Consider the following 21,769-nt stretch of genomic DNA (forward strand, 5'->3'; position numbering starts at 1 on the left):
TCTCAAGTAAGCTGAGATGCAGTGATGACCTCAAGGTCAAATCAGTGAGGCTTGTGTCTGAATGAAGATTTTAATCTGGACCTCTCTAATCTTGCCTTGACATTCCAACTATGATACCGCAGGTGCCTTCAGCATTTCACCTAGACTAACAATTTCATCCTCCACATTCCATATCCAAAAAGGAGAAAGGCACAAAACAAAATAAGCTACCTTCTGATCTTTCATCAAAGTCTTCATCTCCTTCCTCAGAGGCAACAGAGTAATCAGACTGATTATCTGATTGGTCATCCTGCCAATCTGGAAAGACAAAATGCACAGCTAAGTTGTCTGGGGCAAGGTAGATACTACCATAAACCCCTTCACCTCCTGTTCTCTGCACACCTCTGTCCTCCTGGGAACCATCGTTGTAGTTGACTTGCTTGCGGATACGCTTGCCTTTCCCCAGATTCCGGGCCAGGTCTTCTTGCTGCTGTTCATAATGATGACGAAGCAACTTTTCCCAGTAATCTGGATCCACTGACTCTTCTTGTTTGATAATCTCCCGTTCAACCTCTTCTTCCTCCTACCATAGAAATACCGAATCTTAAGAATAGCACACTCATTGCATTTCATCGCATAATAGTCACATCCCATTTTTTGGCTGGAGAAATTTGGTATTTTTGTGTTCCTCTTTCCTTCCTTCTTCAAAGGCAAATTTAAAAAACCCGAGGTTGAGGTCTCTGGTACTCAGATCTTCCCTCCTTCCCCCAAAGAGCTCCATTTCAGATTTTGTAAATAGTCTTACTTCGGAGAAAGAAGGAAGAGAAGGGAAACTTCCATCCTCTTTCCTCCTTTCTCCAAGTTTAAAGGCAGTTTTTAAAAAACCACAGAAATTGAACTTTTTGTTTGAGGCTGGATCACCCCTTTCTCCTCCTGTCTTGTGGGTAAGGCAGTTTTAAAAACAACCCAGAAACTGGAGAATCAAAGGCAGATTGTTTTCTATCGGTTGCATCCCCTTTCTTTGGTCAAAATAAAAAGGGATAAAAAGTGTGACAATTAGGTGATGAAAGACAGTATATACAGGTTCATTCAGAAACAAATCCTGGTAGGGTTTACTTCCAAACAGGGAACATCTATAGCAGGGGTCCTCAAACTTTTAAAGCAGAGGGCCGGTCCACAATCCTTCAGACTGTTGAGGGGTTGAATCATCATTTGGGAAAAAAAATGAACAAATTCCTATGCACACTGCATATGTCTTATTTGTAGTGCAAAACAACAACAACAACGAAAGAAAAATACAATATTTAAAAATGAAAACAATTTTAACCAACATAAATCTATCAGGATTTCAATGGAAAGTGTGGACCTGCTTCTGGCCAATGAGACAGTCAAGTTAATTAGGATTGTTGTTGTTGTTGTGTGCCTTCAAGTCATGTCAGACTTTGGGCGAGCCTGAGTATAAAATTATTCATATATTTATTTACTACATTTATTTACTACATTTATATCCCACCCTTCTTCACCCCGAAGGGGACTCAGAGCAGCTGTATGTACATACAATATATTATATTATTAGCATAGCACAATATTAGCATTATATATTACTATACATTGAACTATACCACTATATTGTAATATTATATGTAATACATAACATATAACTCTATATTATCATATGGTATTATTATTAGTATTATATTGTATAACATTGTAATATTTTATCAATATTATATGTATATATAATATATTATATTATTAAAACTGATATAAAAATATTATATTATAAAACGGAGGACGGGGGCCAGGTAAATGACTTTGGAGGGCCGCATCCGGCCCCCGTGCCTTAGTTTGGGGACCCCTGATCTATAGCAAGGATGGAGAACCTTTAGCCCTTTAAGATATTCTGGCTTACAATTCCCATTTCTCATGCTCAACATGGCCAATAGCAAGGGATTGTGGCACTTGCTGCCTGAAACATCTGCTGTAGAGGTACTTTATACCAAGGAATAAGTTAAAAGGCAGTTAATACATTCTTACTTACCCCCATTTCTTCTTCACGCACCACATACTGAGCCACTTTGAAGGAACTCAGGTACTCGTTCATACCCTGGATCTCAGCATCCTCTATTTCATCTTGGTTACGGTCCAGGAGACGTTCAATTGCCTTGTCATCGTAATGAATGACACTGATATCCTCGCCTTCTTTGGTATCACCTGGGACAGGAAAATAAAGATTTGGCTGTAATTCCAAGGACCAAAGCACACACTAGAGCCAAAGAAATGTTAATAATTGGTTCACTTACTTTGTGCTACATTGCGCAGGTTTTTACCACTTTCTGTAGCTTCGTCTTTGAAAAGTTCCTCAGTGCCAAACTTGAGGATATCATCTAGCTCCTGTTTTGACATAGAGCCCGTCTTCGAGCCCAACCCTGGCCTCACAACCAAATGGGTCAACATCATTTTCTTCTTGGCCACTTGTGTGATTCGCTCTTCCACTGAGGCTCTTGTGACAAAACGATAAATCATGACTTTCTTATTTTGCCCAATTCGGTGAGCACGGCTGAAGGCCTGAAACAGACAAAAGAGACGGGAGAAAAAAGTCCACAACTCATTAAGTTTCCCTCACTAGCTAAGGAACTTTTAGTTTGCGAATGCTATACATAAGTATTTTTTTTCTATTTTTAGTCCTGATATTTTAAAAATTTATTCTTATCTTTTTCTGTTCCATTTTTGGTAAGAATTTTTTGTGTATTTTATAATCTATTATTTGTCCAAATTATTCTAATGTATGTAGTAAATTCTCTACATTTTCTAATGGATCTTCTATTATAACCATTAAATTGTTTTGAATATTTCATTCCTCATTTTGAGCGCTCTGATTTTTTTCTTTTCTCTTTATCTTCATTAATAACGCTCGAAATGTCAGGATGAATAACCGTGAGGACAATAGGCACCCTTTTCCCTTTGAATCTTACATTCTTTAGAAACATCTCTGTTCACTAAATTTTTGGAAGTTTGTGCTTTGTGCTCTAATCCATATTATTATATTAGTTTAAAAATTCCATTTTTCTAAGATTGCAAACAAAGACTCCCAATTTAAATTATCAAATACTTTTTCTGTGTCTATGAACACTAGTGTTTTCTTTCATTGTGTTTTCATCCATTGTTCCTGATCGATTTTCAAGCATGAATTTTTAGGACTTTTTAAAAAATCTTTCCTTATCTCAGATGTTCTTATCCTGTGTTGTAAACTCACCTGGATGTCATTATGTGGATTCCAGTCCGAATCATAGATTATCACTGTGTCTGCAGTGGCAAGGTTGATGCCAAGGCCTCCAGCTCTTGTAGAAAGTAGGAAACAGAACTGTGGGGCACCAGGAGCTAGAAAAGACAAAACACTGTCAGATATTGTAGGCTTAAAATACCCAGTCTTTTCATTTTTCAGAGTTCCCTCAGATGAACCAGGGTGGTAAAGTGGCAATCAACAAGACTGACAAAGGTTTGGACAGGGGAGAATGGGGTTTCAAACTTCCCCAAGGTACTATATCCTCCTTTCATGTTCATACCATTGAAACGATCAATGGCTTCCTGACGCATATTTCCTGTGATTCCACCATCGATTCTCTCATACTTATATCCTTCATGTTCCAGAAAGTCTTCCAACAGATCCAACATCTTAGTCATCTTTAAAAAAGAGTAAGTGAACAAACGGAAGTGAAGACTTAAATTCATGTAGCTCACCTGCCATCATTTCGATGGCTACTGTGATATACAGTAGAGTCTCACTTGTCCAACACTCGCTTATCCAACGTTCTGGATTATCCAACGCATTTTTGTAGTCAATGTTTTCAATACATCTTGATATTTTGGTGCTAAATTCGTAAATACAGTAATTACTACGTAGCAATACTGCATATTGAACTATGTTTTCTGTCAAATTTGTTGTATAACATGATGTTTTGGTGCTTAATTTGTAAAATCATAACCTAATTTGGTGTTTAATAGGCTTCTCCTTAATCTCTCCTTATTTTCCAACATATTCGCTTATCCAACGTTCTGCCGGCCCGTTTATGTTGGATAAGTGAGACTCTACTGTACTATCATCCATAGCCAAAGCAAGAAATTATTGTCCTTGGTTACCTGAGAGAAAATCAGTACTCTGTGTCCCCCCTCCTTGAGGTTCTTCAACATCTTCTGCAGCAGAAGCAACTTCCCAGAGGCACGAATTAGAGCACTGCCATCAAACATCCCATTGGGCATCTTTGGAGCTTCCTGGATATAAAGAAAAAGGGAAAAAATATTTAACGAGGAGCAAAGTTATTTGTCAAGTTGCTAGTTTTGGCCAGATAGCTATTCACAAGTATCAGTTTAGTTTATTGTGAAGGCATTCCAGCAACCTTACATTTATTTTTTTGCCATTGCTGCTCTGGTAGTTCATTAGTTTATAAAGTTGGGTGTGTGTCTATCATTTGGGTCTCTGTGTGTGCAGACCTTCAAGTTGCTTGTTAACTTCTAGTGATTTCATGAATTTCACATGCAAAGAGGTGGTTTTGCCATTTCTTCCTCTGAAATGTAACCTGCAGCACCTGGGATTCCTTGGTGGTCTCCCATCCAAATATTAACTTAGCTTCCAAGATCAAATGTGATCTGGTGCCTTACGGTATCTTTTATTTGGAAGAAAATCCTGCTTGCACCATGGAAGAAGGCACACAGCAACAAATGTATGTTTCACTACTTAGGAAATTTTGCCAAATTCAGTCACATTTGAGATGACCATCATATGATAAGATTACTGTAATAAAAGGCTGATGATGAAGTAAGGGATTGTAGCAGATGAGGCCATATAAATTAGCTTGAAAAGCAATAACCAGGATTTTAAAAAAAGCATCAAGCAAACTGCCTAACTCCTTAAGGCACAAATCACAAATTGAATACAGACAAGTCCCAAGGTTACAAACAACGTAATTTTGTAGATTTGTGCTCAAGTTCAATTTGTATGGAAGTCAGAACAGGTACATTTTTAAGTGTAACTCCAGTCAAAACCTTTTTTAACAGTTTAGGATAGCATTAACACACTTGTACCATTTGTTTTGCTGCCTGTGCCCCTGTTCAGAAGAGTTCACTTCACTTTCTGTCCCTGTGATAACTGAATTTTGAAAATGTGGGGTTGTTGTGAAACAAGGATCCATTATAAAGCTTCAGTAGCGACCCCTTTTCCCCATCATAACTCTTCCATGAGTTAATTTAACTTCCTAGAGGTAATTTCCTCTCACTTCCTGTTGTCTCACCCCCATTTTTAACTAGGAATAGCATGGAATTTCAATGTCTGTGACTCGGAGATTGCACTTACCATAGCAGCTACGGGAAAGAGATATGGGTGGTTGCAACATTTCTTCAGATCCATAACCACATTGAGTAGAGAAACTTGGTTGCCGCCACCACGGGCATTCAGGGCCTCAAAATTCCTTGTCAGGATATATTTGTAGTATTTCCTGTAACAATATCAACACTCACTTTACTAACCTCTTTTCACATAATACTGATCAGCTGCAGAAATTTAGCATCAAGCACACTGAAGCATGATTGTCTTTTTACCAAACTAAAACTATTTGGGCCCCTGATTGGTAAACACCTATTTTATGCACTTGAGCAAGAATGGGAGACTAAAAACAAAAATTTGAGTGCATACTTGATTCTAAATCAGCACCTCAAGGCTAAAAAAGAAAGAGGGAATCCACTAATCTCAACCTTATCTTCTCAACAAAATGTTCTGTTAATAAAGGAACGAATAGCTAGATGAGACTTACTTTTGCATAGGGCTTAGTTCCACTCTGACAATGAGTTCTGTCTTGGAAGGCATGTTCTTGAAGACATCTGCCTTTAACCGCCTCAGCATGTGCGGGCCCAACATATCGTGAAGCTTTTTGATCTGATCTTCCTTGGCAATGTCCGCAAACTCCTCCAGAAAGCCCTCAAGGTTGCTACAAGGGAATTCAGACAAATACTCAGAAAACAAAACAAAAAGGAACCTCTGAAAAAGCAAGTCAAGAACTAATCTTTGCCCAACTGTGGTCTGAGGGACTTACTGAAATCGCTCTGGTGTCAAGAAGTTAAGGAGGTGAAACAATTCCTCCAGATTATTCTGTAGGGGAGTCCCTGTGAGCAGGAGCTTGTGCTGGAGGGAGTAACCATTCAGCACCCGGAAAAACTGAGGGCAGTGTTGGAAAGAAAAAAAAAGGAGAGGTTTATTACTATGTTCTCAAATATTTAGAACTCTTGTACATGAAGACAAACCACTCATCTTGTCATTACCTTTACACAAACCAATCAATTCCTTACCTATGTAAAGCTATAATAACCTCATAACACTTTGAAAACTGCATTTACTGTAATAATACCAACCTGCTGTTCCACAACTACAATAAAAGAAAATAAACATGAGACTAAAATGAAGATTCCAGAGATTTGGGGGCAACAGCACAATCAAGGTAGTTACAATATTTGTCTGAAGAAGAAATAGGTCTTCAGGCAGATATTGTTTAATTATTTCTAAAGACAGGTACAACTGTGAAACACATCTGTGCAACACATGGGAACTGCAGGGCATATTCCAAGATCTCCTCCTCCTCCTCCTCATCATCATCATCATTTTAATTTCTACCCTGCCTTTCTCCTCATGGTCTGTATCATGCTACTGTAAAGACTCAAGTTTAAAATCATTCAATATTTGCGTCATGAATACAAATGACAGTTAACACTAATAGTTTAACAAGTAAAATGATTGTAAATCTAGAAAAGCCTCTGTATTTTAAGTTATAAACCATGAAGAGCAAGGAATCACTGGAGTTTGCCCCTACCTTGGACTGATTATTCTTCAGTCTGTGTGCTTCATCAACTATGAGACAAGCCCAGTCAATGGAGCCCAGAATAGCCATGTCAATTGTGATCAACTCATAGGAAGTGAGCAACACATGGAATTTCACAGATGCCTCTTTCTGCAAGGAACAGAGGAAAATAAATTAGAAACTGAAAGAAAATGAAAAGAGGAAAGGTGCAGTCTGAGGCCAGAACCATATTTCACCACCTGTTTTCACTACAATCTATTCAGGACCCCAGAACATTCTCAAGAGCACTAATCTTAAATTAGTCTGCCATAATACCTTCATCTTGGAAGCCTTCTTTCCACCACGTATAGCATTATCTTCAAAGGAGAATTCGTTCTCACGGATAATGGCTCGACTGTCTTTGTCTCCAACGTATGTCACCACATACATGTCTGGGGCCCACATTTCAAATTCTCTCTCCCAGTTGATGATGGTAGACAATGGAGCACCCACCAAGAAAGGCCCTTTGGAGTGTCCCTGGGGTGAAATAAACCCACAAGGTAAGAGAACAGGAAATGCGCTTCTGTAATATAAATGTATGCAGACACACTTCGACATCAACCTGAACCTCACCTCTTTATAAAGTGAATACAAAAACACTGCTGTCTGTACAGTCTTTCCCAGGCCCATTTCATCAGCCAGGATGGTGTCTGTGCCTTGGGCCCAAGAGAAACGCAGCCAGTTAAGGCCCTCCAGTTGATAAGGATGCAATGTTCCTCCAGTCACATCCAGGTAATCAGGTTGTCTATCATACTTCACGGTAGGCTGCAGAGAGAGAAAAAATGAATTCAGAACTGCCTCAATTCCTGCCTGCCAGTACTGAGAAGAACCAGTACCAATATATGCTTCACTAGATAGCACAGAGCAATCTGGTTCAGGTCTTAGTATAGCAAGCCTAATTTTTGAAACTTGCTAATGTTAATACCTTTAGATCCTGAACCAGACTTTATAGATTTCAGTATTCCTTTTCTGTGTTCAGTGTCATCTCCATTACTAGTGTTAAAAACAAATGAGCACATAACTAAAGGCCTCAAAAGCAGAGGTCTTATGTGTACATCCTTGCCAGTTTAGATCCTGAGCATATGAAACTGCACACAACTTCCTAAGTTATGTCTATATTTCCTGCTTGTGAAATTTGTTTGAAAAAGATAAGACAGAGTTAATGCAAACACATACTATGGGGAGATGAAGAAAGACCAGAACTACAAGGGAAATGATGCTATCTATGAAGAATAAAATGAAACTGCAATGAACAGAGCAATCAGAGCATTTCCATCCTGACTATACAAGTCCAATGCACTTGTACTTTGTTGTCTCTTACACTCCCGCCCCCGACCATGAACTCACATCAACTGTTGGTGTTTCTGGAGGCCTCTCTAATTTCCGTAACTTCACTTTCTTTATCTTCTTGCCAGGTCTTCCTTCATCACCCCTCATCAACTCCCTATGCAAGAAAACAACAATACAAGAGTTAGACAGAATCTGAAATACAACAAAAGATAGCTGGGGAACATTTTTCCCCTCAGAGAAATAATCACAGGCCTGATATAGAGTCCAATCCATTCAGGAATAAATCAGTAGGATACCCACACCCCATTCATATTTCTAACTGAGCTTTCTCTGTCTGATGTTCAATAAAAATTTAAATCCATGCCATCACCTGTGATTCCAATATGACTGCTTGAAGCTGTCATAATCTTGCACGTCTTCCTCCTCATTTTCCCAAGAAGCTTGGTCATATGGTAGATCTCTCCATTTAATAAGATAGTGAACATTCCCCTTCTTATCCACACTGAAAGAAAAACACAATATTGAGATTTTTCTAAAACTTGATGCTACACTAGTGTAACACCGACACTTGGCAAAGATGGATAAATTAACCTGCTTATTAAAAGGGGCATATGAAACCTTTTATTGACTTTCCTGTATGAAGAAGAAAAGGACTGAACAATTTTAAGTTTTGAAGACTAATTTAGAAAGTGTTTCTGTTCGAGAAAAAAGTCAAAATTAAGAAATCTGGTGGGTGATTCTTCGTAGCTGAGTGAAGATAGATTGGAAGTCAACTATTTTTTATTTTTATATTCTCTTTTTTCCTTTCTGTTTGTTTTCTTTCATTTTCTTGCCACTTTTGTGTTTTTATTATATACTTATCTTTTTAACTTTTGATATAACTTTAAAAATCGTTCAATTAAAAAAAAGAGTGCTCCTATTAGGTATATTATCATTATCCTACTTTCTTCCTAAACGAAAGACTCAAAGTGGCTTACAATAAAACCAACACAATTTAATTTAAAACCTAAAAATATACAAACAAAATAGAATTAAACATGAACAGTATTAAAAATAAAGAATTAAAACCCATTGCAAAACTATCCATACACCTAGAACCACAGCTGCAATTGCCCCCAAACAGCAACATGGATTCACAAATTGTTCCATTCCAACTTTCCAGAAAGGGACATATTCTGGGAAAGCAATTTAGGCTACTCAGCTTTGCCAGTTTAGGTTTTCAGGCAATATCCACTGCTTTCCTTACCTATGGTTGAGAATCCGATGGATCATCATCCACTCTGGCTTGATCCCGTAACGGTAAAAACGCTCCTCCATCTCTGCAAACTTAGGGTCCTTGTTCTTGCGCTTTCGGAGCTTTTCTTCTTCCCCTCCAAAATCTCCCGACGGGGGCTCATCCATATCATTTTTTCGTTGGTAATTACGAAACAACACTTGGCAATGCAGTTCCAGCTGTGGTACAAACAAATGCAGAGTTACACACCCATCTAAAAATGGAGTTAACTAGATTTCTTCCTCTGACTCAAACAAGCTCTCTTTCAATTACCTGCAGCTCAGATACCCAGGAACAGTGCCAGTAGGACATGCCCTGCCACTTGACAAAGAATTGTCGCTCAGGCCTTCCTTCCAGCGGCTTTGGAGACGGTGCATTCGGGTCAGCATCGGCTGGCCGTGGGACAGGCGTAGGTAAGGGCGGCTGTCCCCACTTCCAAGTCAAGATCTTCTGCACCTTGCCTTTCAGAGGCGGACACTAGGAAAATTGTGCAGAGATATTAAAAACTGCACCCCCTACAAGAAATTTCTCCCCTCTGCTTCCACCCCGTCAACACTGGCTGGAATGTCCAGGTATTTTCAATACACCTAAAACAGCAAAGAATTCAAATTCAATCACAATCTGTTCATATATTCTAACAATTTACAGTGATAAGAGTAAAACATCTGTCATGAGTACTTATCCTATTATTCAGCAAGGGAAGAAAACAAAGCCTGGAATTTTTGCCTACTATGGAGGCAGGAGAAATTCCTCCCACTTTCTTGTCTTTTAGGAAGAAAATAGAAAACTTTTTACCGGGTGCAGAGAGCACCAGAATGCTTGGGAACTGACTAAGAGTACAGAAAATCAGAATAGTTCACAAGTTTAGTAGCTAGCTTTAATCTTTTTCTCACCTTCCCATCACGACCAAAAGTGAAACTTCCAAGTTTTTGAAGTTCAGAATGGCATGAAACATATTCATTAACAATGGTTCAAAATGAGTAACTGTCCCAGACATTTTATACTTAGTCCAATCCCACCTTACACTCCTCAGATCACTGAAGCTGGTGTTAAAATCAGAGTAGTGAATCTTATTTAAATATGAAAATTGTATATAAATCTGGTTGCTTTTACCAAACCCCAGTGATCACATTCACTTCCAAATATTTTAATTATTCATTCTGGGGGGAAAAGGTCTCTGTGGATGCCGAAGATAGACATGCCTCAGTTTTGAGCACCTAGGGTCAAATGGTATGTAAAGTATAACACTCTCACAGCCCCTAACTCAACTTAAATTCCCTACTGGTAAAAAAATATAAGAACTCACAGTACAGCGTGGGCAAAGCCACTCTCCATTGGGAATCTCTGGCAATGGGGGATTCAAGCAGTGGATGTGGTAGGAAGAAGGACACGCGTCACAGCACAGTAGCTCTCCTCCATCTTTACAAACACGGCAGAACTCCATGTGGTGATCATCCTCTTCTTCTGCGTCCCCCACAGCATCCTCCATTGTTTCCTCGCCCTCAGAATTATCTTCTTTGGCCTCCCATTGGATGCCCTCTTTTTCCTAAAGGAGAAGGGAACTGTTAGATCGAGGTGCTAAGATCTCAATAAGCAGTCCATCTCATACTACCTTCCCAACATTTTAACTAATGTAATATAATCCAAAACTCACACAATGTGGGCAGCTCCACTTGCCCTCTGGAGCTTTCTCCATATCTGGATCCAGACAAACCATGTGATAGGCACGAGGGCAAGTGTCACACAGGATGATTTCTCCGCCCTGTTGGCACACCTCACAGTAGTCCTGGTGGTCTGTTTCATAGCCATCCACAGTTGCAGCAGAATCTTCTTCTCCTAGCAGAGTGAGACAGCAGGGAAGTGAGTTCTTCAAGGGAGCTCTTTAAGCATCATGCAAGAAAGCACTATCTAGACTGCAAAGTTCTACAATTTAGAAAACTATAGCTGCTGACATGGTGAATGGCATCATCACCAAATCCCAAGGCTGAATCAGCAATAGCCACTTTATAAAATAAAAGGTCCAAAAGATACTTAAGATCTCTTGAAAGCATAAATCTCATAGGAGTGTTTCTCCCCTAGAAAAACACAGAGCCTTCTCCCAGTTCACAAATGCAAGCTTTGTTTACACACATGCTTTCAGGACTACATTCTTTTAATCATGAAATCTGCATCTAATTCGTATACCTTACATATTACACTTCTCATCTGAGTGAAGTTCAATACCTTTCTTTTTCTTTTTCCCCGCTTTTAGTTTCTTGCGGCTACGGCTGCTACGACTAGTAGATCCATCTGACACAGAGTAGCTATTAATGCTTGCATCATCAAAGTCTGACTCAACATCCAAGTCATCCTCCTCACTCTAGAGAAACAAAACCCGATAAAAACGGATCAGAGTCTGATACCAGTCATACTGTATCTTGAAGGATAACCAAATCAGCAGAAGCAAAATCCCACCCATTTTACCTAATGGGCAAAACTCACCGAAGATCTTTTACGCTTGGAACCAAATCCCCCCAGCTTGATTTTCAAAGGTGCCACTTTTTTCGTTTTGGGTTTTTTGATTTCAGGAACACGGGGACTGGCCTTGGGCTTCTTCCGGGCATTGGGCCCTAAAACACAAATCACAATTGTTCCATTATTAACTAGCAGACTAGACCAGGGCTTCTTAAACTTTTCAATTCAAACTCCTTTTGGCTCAATGAATGTTTACATGAACCCAGGTATATAAAATAGGTATAAAAATCAAAAATTGGTAACAAATCAGCACTTGCAAGGCTTGTTAAATAGGCTGATTTTCCTTTTTATGAAGTACAGCTGAAGCATCTTCTGCAGTCTACTGTAAACACTGCACAACAGATTCATGTAAATGTCTAAAATAGTCACTAAGTGATGTTCAAAAAACTTTTACTTTTGCCAAATTTTTCAGGACCCTACAATGGAGCTAAGGTTAGGACTCACAGTTTAAGAAGTCCTGCCCTAGACCATCACCTGTACTCAACACTGGAAGAGTAGAAAACAAACAAGGTAGTTTTGGCTTGTAAGAGATTACTAGAATTATATTGGAAGCATAGCAAAGTAGAATTGATCAGAGTTGCTAGAACGAAGAGATAGTTTTAGGAAGAAAATAACTTGTCCTATTATCCCAGAAAACCCCATATCAGTTCTTCACCTTTGCCCTCCTTGGTCTTGGCTTTTCGAAGTGGCACTTCAACTGGAGGCTGAGGGGGGACTGGATCCACACTGGCCACCATGCTCTCCACTACAGCTACAGCAGCGGCGGCGGCAGCTGCCACAGATGCCCCAGAGCTCCCTTTAAAGGGGTTGTTTGTGCTGAACTCTCTCCACTTGGCCCCCAGAACCATCATCATTTTGGAGACAGCAATTTTGGGATTCTTGGCAGCAATAAGTGGCCTAAGGAGATTGAGAAGGGGGGGCGGGACACACCATGCTGATCACACTACATGTCTTGGAAATATAAATTACCAATCTCTCTTGAACATGTCCACCAGAAGTCATGCAGCAGATGAGAGAGAAAAATCTTCCTGTGCATTACCATAAGGAAAGCTTAGATTTTTCTGAGTCCCCAACTTTGTCACAAAGAGAACAATTTTGTGGATTATTACTCTCTTAAACTATTTCTGAGGGAAATCCAACAGTTATATGCACATGCACGCATAGAAACCCCAACCAAATCGTACTTGATCTTTCCATAACATTCACTGTATTTTGCACATCTTATCTCAGGATTATGAGTCCTATAAAGGAGATTCTATTATGTCTTTCTCCCAGGTACTATCATAGTTGAAATACTGAAGCAGAAATGGAGTAGCCTCTGGTGACATCCAAAGTATTAAAAAGTACAGATGAGACACATAGTTTATGTTCTACAATGGTATATCACATTAGTTCACTGACTGTTCATCTTCTGGTTGAACATACCTGACAAATTGACTGAAAGCCTTATAATTGGTAAGAGTGCGATAATCCTCCTCTGTGAAAATATGATCGATATCCTCCATGCCCCAGTCCTCTAAAAGCTGGGCAGAAGACTTTGGCTCCTAGGACAAAAACACTTAGTGAGGTACAGTCACAATTGGTAGACTTCCTGGAGCAAAGAGATCTACTAGATTCAGAGAAAAGGTTTGTAGAGGACACTTCAAAAGGAAGAGAAAAATGCTAATTCTGAAGAAACGGGACTACTCATTTTTTTTAAGCCCTGAGAAGGAAAACATCACTTTGGTTTAAAAGCCAATCTTGTTTTGTCCTTCTCACCCTACCCACAGCTAAATCAAAAATGAAGAGGAATGGAGTGTGTAGAAATAGGAGCACTGGAAGTAATTTAGAGGGCCATTTCAAGTATCTCCCTCTTTCACCTTGGAATCGTCATCCTCATCTTCTTCCTCTTCTTCTTCCTTGCGCTTAGCTTTGCTCTTCTTCTCCTTCTTAGGCCCAAGTTTCTTCTTCTTCTTCTTGCCAGGGGTATAGTCACTTCCCTCACTGTCTGAGCGCAGCAGCACCTCCTCTTCTTCCTCCACAAACTCATTTCCCTCGCCAGAGCTGTCTCCAAGCTGGTGTGGTGGGAGATAGAAGAATACAAGCACACAGTCAGAATTCAAACTAGTTGTTTCCGAAAGGATACCAAACTCTAATATAATCAGCATGTAAATCCACCTGTACAGTCAGCAGTTTTATCTCCCAAATATCTATAAGACCTGCTCTATCCCTTACCTCTTTTTTCTGGCGCTTACTGAGTTTGGGTACTTTAGGCTCCTTCGCTTTTTTCGGCTTCTTCTTCTTCTTGATTTTTGGTATCTCTGCTTCCGATAACAGCTCTTCCTCTGGCTCTTCTTCTGGCTCTAAAGAAAATTAGAAAGGCAACAGAGAAAGACAACTCAATTTTAAAAGCTTTAGACTGGAACTGGTTGCTACTCTTTCACTTTTATGTTTCATCACATTATCAAAGCATGGCATAAGCAACATCTTTCAATTTACATATATAACCTCTTTCTTAATTTCTTTTACTTGTGTTCCTGCCGCCATGTATATATGATAATTTAACTGTTTATTCTGTAAGTAATATTCTCATGCATAGTTTTATACAGCCTTCTGTATAATTTATACAGCCTTCTGAATTTAAAGAATCATGGAGTAGGTTATTAGTCTAACAATAGCAGAATCATAGAATCAGAGTTGGAAGAGACCTTGTGGGCCATCCAGACCAACCCCCTGCCAAGAAGCAGGAAAATTACATTCGAAATATCCCCGATAGATGCCCTTCCAGCCACTCTTTAAAAGCGTTCAAAGAAGGAGCCTCCACCACAATTCGGGTCAGAAAGTTCCACTGCTGAACAGCTCTCACATTTAGGAAATTCTTCCTAATGTTCAGGTGGAATCTCCTTTCCTGGAGTTTGAAGCCTTTGTTCCACATCCTTGTCTCCAGGGCAACAGAAAACAAGCCTGCTCCCTCTTCCCTATAACTTTCTCTCACATATTTATACATGGCCCTCATCATGTCTCCTCTCAGCCTTCTCTTCTGCAGGCTAAACATGCCCAGCTCCTCATAGGGCTTGTTCTCCAGACCCTTGATCCTTTTAGTAGCCTTTCTCTGGACACATTCCAGCTTGTTAACATTTCCCTTCAATTGTGGTGCTCAGAATTGGACACAATATTCCAGTATTACATGATTAAAATAGCAGGACAGGTATCAGACCCCGCCCCCCTTAAAAACAGACACAGGAAGCCGAAGAGGGGAAATGGGATTTTTCTACATTTACATCAACAAGTAAGGAAATAAACTGTCCAAGATCCATCCGTTAAATAATCAATGCACTTCACAACCATCCCAGTGTTTCCAACCAACTCTATAGGTAACACTCTAAAGGTAACGACTTGGATGGACTCCTTCCTCGTGCCTAGATGTTACTACTCAGAGCCTCCATTTCAATCACCAGGTGCCTAGTCAGGTGCCAGCGCCTTCTAACTCATAACTGCCTCTTCGCTATGCAAATGCAAGCCTTAACTCATTCCATCCCCCCTCATTTCCAGAGGCAGACGCGCCTGCACGCGCACACACAAACGCACACATGTACACACACACACACACACACACACTTAACACATCCCTCCTCACTCTGACAGACCACATTCCCATCTGTTCTTCCAATCCTCCACCCCCTAAAAGCCCAGAGGGGCACAGCCAGCCGGCAGCTTCCTTTGTGACAAGATCCACAGCAACCCAGCCATTTTCCCTCCCCCCTCCCCTCTATCCACCACCCCCGCCCATTACACAGAGCCAGAGTCGCTAGCTCGCTCGCTCTCCCTCCAAGGGAAAATGGCCTCCTAACCACAGGCGCTGGGCAGGATGAGGGAAGCCACAGGTCACAGCAGTTGCTACAATTGAAGGACAAGAATCAGGGGAGAAACTGCTATGGCGTGGCTGTGGCGGGGGAGTCCTGCTTTCCCAAATTCCTCTTGCACAACTCTCCCAACACTCCCCAGTCCTTACACATTTCAAGGAGACATAAAACACAGCTCCACAAAGCCTGAACTCAAGGATGATCCTCTGCAGTTTCTTTAGGCTTTCTAACATCCACAGAAGATACTTCAATGGAAAACATCTCTCTTTGGATTAAGAGCTCAAAAAAGAAAACAATGGGGGGGGGGGGGAAGTCTGAAGTCCCTAATGGACATCAGAAAAACACAGATGATGTTCTTGAGGTAACAAGGTGAGCAGTTCCCAGTGGTCTAAAGGCACCAGAGAGACCCCCACTGTATTCTCCAACCATACTGCCAAACCATTTGGTGACCCCTCCATGGAACAAACGATGCCAAGAGAATTTGTACTTCAAAGCAACTAAATCAAAAGATATGTCAAAATGAATTATGCTCTGTTCCGCACTGTACTGTGCAGGCCAACTCAATCCCGAGGTGAGTAGCAATGAAATGAACTACACACTGGGTGTGCCGGGGAAGAAAAATGGGTCATGTAATAGCTCAAAGCACCTATCATTTTGGTCACACACACGTTTCAGCTCTCAAGTGGACAAAAGACATTTGCATCCCATACGTCCTTCAAAACTCCCTGAATTCTGTTTTCTCAACAGGAACCTTCACCCATACTCTTCCTTCTTGTCTCAGTTTGTCCACTTACAAGACTTCCTCTTCCCACAACGGGCCCAAGAAATCAACACCACCACATATTCAACAAAAGGAACGCAGGAAGTAGTAACATACATTTTATAATAAACAGGCCAGTGCCTACTAAGCAGAAAATTCCCTTGTGAAATTCTTTTGCATCCACTGTGTTATATTCTTGCAAAAATAGTTCCAGAACGACAAGTCAAAGTGAGTGAGAAAGATCCACAGAAAGTTGAAGAAGCAGACAAGCAAGTTAGGCATCCAGTGTGTTAGCAGCCAGGATGGTTAGTTCTTTATCTGAAAGTTTTGAACAATTTTCACTCCCCATCTACCGCAAGCTCCTAACTTCCAAGTTCTTCCACTGCAACTAGAATGACACAGCACAGCGACCAGAAAGCAACCGAAGATTCGATTGAGGACAATTTGCTGCCTCCTACTTAAACCCATTAAGGGAGGGCATGGATTAAACTCAATGTCTCAAGCCCCCAGTTACAGGGGGTGGAATGGGGGGAGGGGATCATGTTGCCTTCCTTGATTGAAAACGACAACAGAAAAACTCTTTATTCATTGTTCCAAAAAAGAAGCAGCCGCCACGGCACTCCAAAACAAAGCATTCAATGATATCATGGGAATTCATCTGTATACCTTGATGTTGGTGGATGCTGTTGTTCAACAGGATTTCCATCTCTTCCTCATCGCTGCCGGCGGAGCAGGGCGACGGGGACCCCATGCCTGATGCCATGCCCCCAGGTTTGGGGGGCAATTCAGGAGGCTCAAGCGGTCCCTGCTATCTTGGCACCTCCTTACGACAAACGCCAGGAGAGCACTCTGCAAAGAGAAGAGTAGTCATCACAGGGCTCTTCCACACAGCTATATAAAATCCACATTGAACTGCATTATGTCCCAGTTCAAAGCAGGTATTGTGGATTATCTCCCTTGATATTCTGGATTATACGGCAGTGTGGAAGGGCCCATAGTGTTGCAAACAACCAAAGGGATTTGGCTCTTCGCAAGGCATACAGGCAGTCCCTGAGTTACAAACACCCAACTTAGAAACAACTCATAGTTAAGAACAAGGGTGAGAGAACAAGTGAGAGAAATCTACGCCTTGGAAAGGAAGGCCCTTCCACACAGCCAACACAGAATATCAAGGCAGAATAACCCACAATATCTGCTTTGAACTGGAATATCTGAATCCACACTGCCATATATCCCAGTTCAAAGCAGATAATGTGGGATTTTATTCAGCTGTATGGAAGGGGCCGGAAAGAGTTATCATGGGGGAAAGGTGTCTCAACTGAAGCTTTCTCACCAATCCTTGTTTCCACAACAAGCCATTTTTTTTCAAAATCCAATTCTCACATGGATAGAAAGTGAAGTGAAATCACTTAGTTTTCCAGGCTGTATGGTCATGTTCCAGAAGCATTCTCTCCTGACGTTTCACCCACATCTATGGCAGGCATCCTCAGAGGTTGGGAGGTCTGTTGGAAACTAGACATGTAGGGTTTCTATATCTGTGGAAAGTCCAGGGTGGGAGAAAGAACTGCCTGCCTGAGAATTCCAGACAAGAAATAATTAGGGCCAGCTAACACTTCCCAACCAAAGATTCCCCCAGGCAGGAAGCAGCCAGGATTTGAAGCTGCAAGGCTTTTCAATGTTAATTGCAATATTCAGTTGCCTCGGGCAGACAGTTCGTTCTTTCTCCCACCCTGGATATATAAACCTTACTTGCCCAGTTTCCAACAGACCTCACAACTTCTGAGGATGCCTGCCATAGATGTGGGTGGAACATCAAGAGAAAATGCTTCTGGAACGTGGCCATACAGCCTGGAAAAATCACAACAACCCAGTGATTCTGATCATGAAAGCCTTTGACAACACTACAGAACCTAGGTTGCTGTGAGTCTTTCGGGCTGTATGTTCCAGAAGCTTTCTCTCCTAAGAACCTACATTGTTCCTATCTTGTTCCTAACTTGGGAACAGCCTGCAATGAGGCAAGTGAGGGCCCTTGTAAGATGGGGGAGGAGGCAGTGCCAGCTTGGCTCCATCCCAGAGGCCACTCTGGCAGGAATGTGGGGCTTCAGTTCTGTAGACCAAGACAAAACAGAAGGCAAAAGAACCCATATACATTCCCTCTCCCTTTGAAACATTGGGCCCTTTCACACAGCCCTATATCCCACAATATCTGCTTTGAACTGTGTTATCTGAGTCCACACTGCCATATATTCCAGTTCAAAGCAGATATTGTGGGATTCCCTGTCTTGGTATCTTGGGTTATATGGCTGTGTGGAATGGCCCTGTGACTGAGCCTCTTGAGAAGGGACTGATATTAGAGGAGAAAGAGAAGAAGGGGGGGGGGGCACTCCTCCGCGCCAGGGCAAACGGCCAAGGATCTCATCATCTTTCCCCCATAGGCACCTTCCACACCGCTGAATAAAATATCACATTTTTTGCTTTGAACTGGGATATATGTCAGTGTGGACATAGATAACCCTGTTCAAATCAGACATTGTGGGATGATGTTCTGGGTGGTGTGGAAGGGCCCTCAGAATGTCAAAACCATGTCTCAGGGCCCTTCCACCCAGACATATAACCCAGAATATCATGGCAGGAAATCCCACAATATTTGCTTTAACTGGGGTATATGGCAGTGTGGACATAGGGCCCTTCCACACAGTCCTATAACCCAGAATATCAAGGCAGAAAATCCCACAATATCAACTTTGAACGGGGTTATCTGAGTCCACACTCAGATAATGTAGGATTTTCTACCTTGATATTCTGGGATATAGGGCTGTGTGGAAGGGCCCCCAGTTCAAAGCAGATATATTGGGATTTCCTGCCTTGATATTCTGGGATATAGAGCTGTGTGGAAGGGTCCTTAGTTAGGATGGCAAAAGCAAGACTTTTGTTGTTGTTCCAATGAAACAACAACAAACAAAAAGAGGGGGGCAATCAAGGGGAGGAGAATAAACTTGTAATGGCGGGGAGGGAAAGCAGGGAGGAAAGAGCGGGGGAAAGGGGAAAGAAGCACGAGGCGGGTCTAATTCTCTTCTTTAGGGGCCCTATCCCAGAATATCAAGGCAGAAAATCCCACAATATCTGCTTTGAACTGGGATCTCTGAGTCCACACTGCCAGATATCCCAGTTCAAAGCAGATATTGTGGGATTTCCTTCCTGCCTTGATATTCTGGGATATAGGGCGCTGGGACTCACATTTTGAGGGGGGAGGGGAAGGGGAAAGTCGACCCTCCCCGCCTATTATTTCCTCCAAGAGAAAGGCCTGATTCTCCTCACACTCTCCTCCAATTCTGCCCCGGGAAGAAAGGGGCCTCTCCCTGCCCTCCTCCCGCCTCCCCAAAGACAAAGGCCTACCCCGGCTCTTTCTGCCTCTTTCTCTCTTTCTTCCCCTCCCGCCCTCACCCGACTTAAGGCAGCCCCGGCTTCTTGATTTTCTCGACGCCGCCGCTGAAGGGAAAATGGCTCCGGCTCCAGCGCCGCCTCTTAAAGGAGGGGAAGAGGGGTGGGGGGGTGGGAAGGAGAAGAGAAAAAGGCCACAGCCAAGCCCCGCCCCCCTCCCGCCTCCATCCCATAATAAGCCCCGCTGCCCTGGCGACCGGTCCCACCTCCGTCACCTCAGCGCGCGCGCGCGCACACACACACATACACGCGCGCGCGCCCACCCCTCCCTCCCTCCCTCCGCGGGCTGGCATCCCATAATACTCTCTCCCCACACAGAAACACAGACTTCCCCCCACCACCACCCTGCACAAAACTCCTCGGCATCCCATAATAAGTCTCTCCTCCCTCACTCACAAAAACCCCCTAACAAAAACATCCCACTCCCAACACCCCCCTTTCCTCAAAACATCCCATAATAAGTCTCTCCTTCCTCATTCCCAACTTCCCCCCTCCCCTTTCCCCAAAACATCCCATAATAATAACTCACGTCCAGTAAGGTAGCCGCCCCCCCTTTCCTCCCTCTCCCCCCTCCTCCATGCGGAAACATCCCATAATACTCCATCGCTCTTACTCATACATACATACCACAGTGGACGCCTGCCCGCCCTCTCCCTCCTCCTTCCCCCCTCCCACCCAGGAGGCATCCCATAATAACCACATTCTCTCCTCTCCTCCTCTCCCCCCTCCCTTGCCCTCAATATCCCATAATAGTCGCCCCCTAGTCCCTACACTGAATCCCATTCTCTCCTCCTCCTCTTCTCCCCCCCTTGCCCTCAACATCCCATAATAGTCACTCCCTAGTCCTTACCCTGAATCCCATTCCCCTCTGTAATCTTCCCCTCCTTCCTTCCTTCTACTGACTGACAGATAAGACAGACAGACAGGCACATCCATCCCATAATAAGCGTGCCCTCCGTTGTGTTGCCAAGCAAGCTGGACATCCCAGAGCAAGGCCATCACTGACAGACAGGCAGGCAGGCAGGCAGACAGATCCATCCCATAATATGCACACTCTGGTTGTGTTGCCAAGCCGGGCATCCCAGAGCAAGCACTTCCTCCCTCCCTGGAAAATGCCCTGCCAAAGCTCCCACCATAGTTTCCCTTGACATCCCATAATACTCCTCATTCTCTCCCCCCCCCCCCCAACTCCTCAGGCAGGCATCCCATAATAGCCCCCATCTCCTTCCAGACCAGAGCAGGCCATCACTCCTTGCCAAGGCTCCCACTATAGTTTCCCTTGACATCCCATAATACTCCTCATTCTCTCCCCCCCCCCCCAACTCCTCAGGCAGGCATCCCATAATAGCTCCCATCTCCTTCCAGACCAGAGCAGGCCATCACTCCTTGCCAAGGCTCCCACCATAGTTTCCCTTGACATCCCATAATACTCCTCATTCTCTCCCCCCCCCCCCCAACTCCTCAGGCAGGCATCCCATAATAGCCCCCATCTCCTTCCAGACCAGAGCAGGCCATCACTCCTTGCCAAGGCCCCCACCATAGTTTCCCCTGACATCCCATAATACTCTTCATTCTCTCTCCCCCCCCCCCCAGACAGGCATCCCATAATAGTCCCATTCTCCCTCGCCACCTCCGTCCACTGAGACATCCCATAATGCTACCAGCAACTCTTAGCCACAGCCTACAAGGCTGGCACTGACTGCATTGCTCTCCTCTCCCCCCCCCCCCCAAACAAATAAACAAAACACTTTTCACACTGCCCAGCCCATAATAATCCCTGACACAC

General features: G+C 42.7%; 1 protein-coding gene across 5 annotated transcripts in view; it reads right to left on the reverse strand.

Moving 5' to 3' along the window:
- chd4 (chromodomain helicase DNA binding protein 4) overlaps positions 1 to 21,769 on the reverse strand; it is a 47,763-nt gene that overhangs the window by 11,839 nt on the left and 14,155 nt on the right. For 2 of the 5 annotated variants that reach the window (XM_016996904.2, XM_016996901.2), the window contains exons 1-26: positions 19,987 to 20,121; positions 17,209 to 17,391; positions 14,155 to 14,282; positions 13,800 to 13,994; positions 13,366 to 13,484; positions 12,596 to 12,837; positions 11,908 to 12,035; positions 11,650 to 11,785; positions 11,081 to 11,262; positions 10,733 to 10,972; positions 9,700 to 9,903; positions 9,400 to 9,605; positions 8,524 to 8,655; positions 8,211 to 8,307; positions 7,437 to 7,628; positions 7,140 to 7,340; positions 6,837 to 6,974; positions 6,066 to 6,187; positions 5,787 to 5,960; positions 5,330 to 5,471; positions 4,120 to 4,251; positions 3,546 to 3,663; positions 3,236 to 3,360; positions 2,283 to 2,547; positions 2,021 to 2,193; positions 211 to 562 (exon numbers count right to left, since the gene is read on the reverse strand). In XM_016996904.2, coding sequence (XP_016852393.1) covers positions 211 to 562; positions 2,021 to 2,193; positions 2,283 to 2,547; positions 3,236 to 3,360; positions 3,546 to 3,663; positions 4,120 to 4,251; positions 5,330 to 5,471; positions 5,787 to 5,960; positions 6,066 to 6,187; positions 6,837 to 6,974; positions 7,140 to 7,340; positions 7,437 to 7,628; positions 8,211 to 8,307; positions 8,524 to 8,655; positions 9,400 to 9,605; positions 9,700 to 9,903; positions 10,733 to 10,972; positions 11,081 to 11,262; positions 11,650 to 11,785; positions 11,908 to 12,035; positions 12,596 to 12,837; positions 13,366 to 13,484; positions 13,800 to 13,994; positions 14,155 to 14,282; positions 17,209 to 17,305 — 4,240 coding nt within the window. In that variant the 5' untranslated portion in view covers positions 17,306 to 17,391; positions 19,987 to 20,121. Of the gene's footprint in view, positions 1 to 210; positions 563 to 2,020; positions 2,194 to 2,282; positions 2,548 to 3,235; positions 3,361 to 3,545; positions 3,664 to 4,119; positions 4,252 to 5,329; positions 5,472 to 5,786; positions 5,961 to 6,065; positions 6,188 to 6,836; positions 6,975 to 7,139; positions 7,341 to 7,436; positions 7,629 to 8,210; positions 8,308 to 8,523; positions 8,656 to 9,399; positions 9,606 to 9,699; positions 9,904 to 10,732; positions 10,973 to 11,080; positions 11,263 to 11,649; positions 11,786 to 11,907; positions 12,036 to 12,595; positions 12,838 to 13,365; positions 13,485 to 13,799; positions 13,995 to 14,154; positions 14,283 to 17,208; positions 17,392 to 19,938; positions 20,122 to 21,769 lie in introns of those variants that run through there. The other 3 variants (XM_008119286.3, XM_016996902.2, XM_016996903.2) reach the window with 3 other exon arrangements.

This window comes from Anolis carolinensis, chromosome 2 (assembly GCF_035594765.1).
Source record: "Anolis carolinensis isolate JA03-04 chromosome 2, rAnoCar3.1.pri, whole genome shotgun sequence".
Lineage (NCBI taxonomy): Eukaryota > Metazoa > Chordata > Lepidosauria > Squamata > Dactyloidae > Anolis > Anolis carolinensis.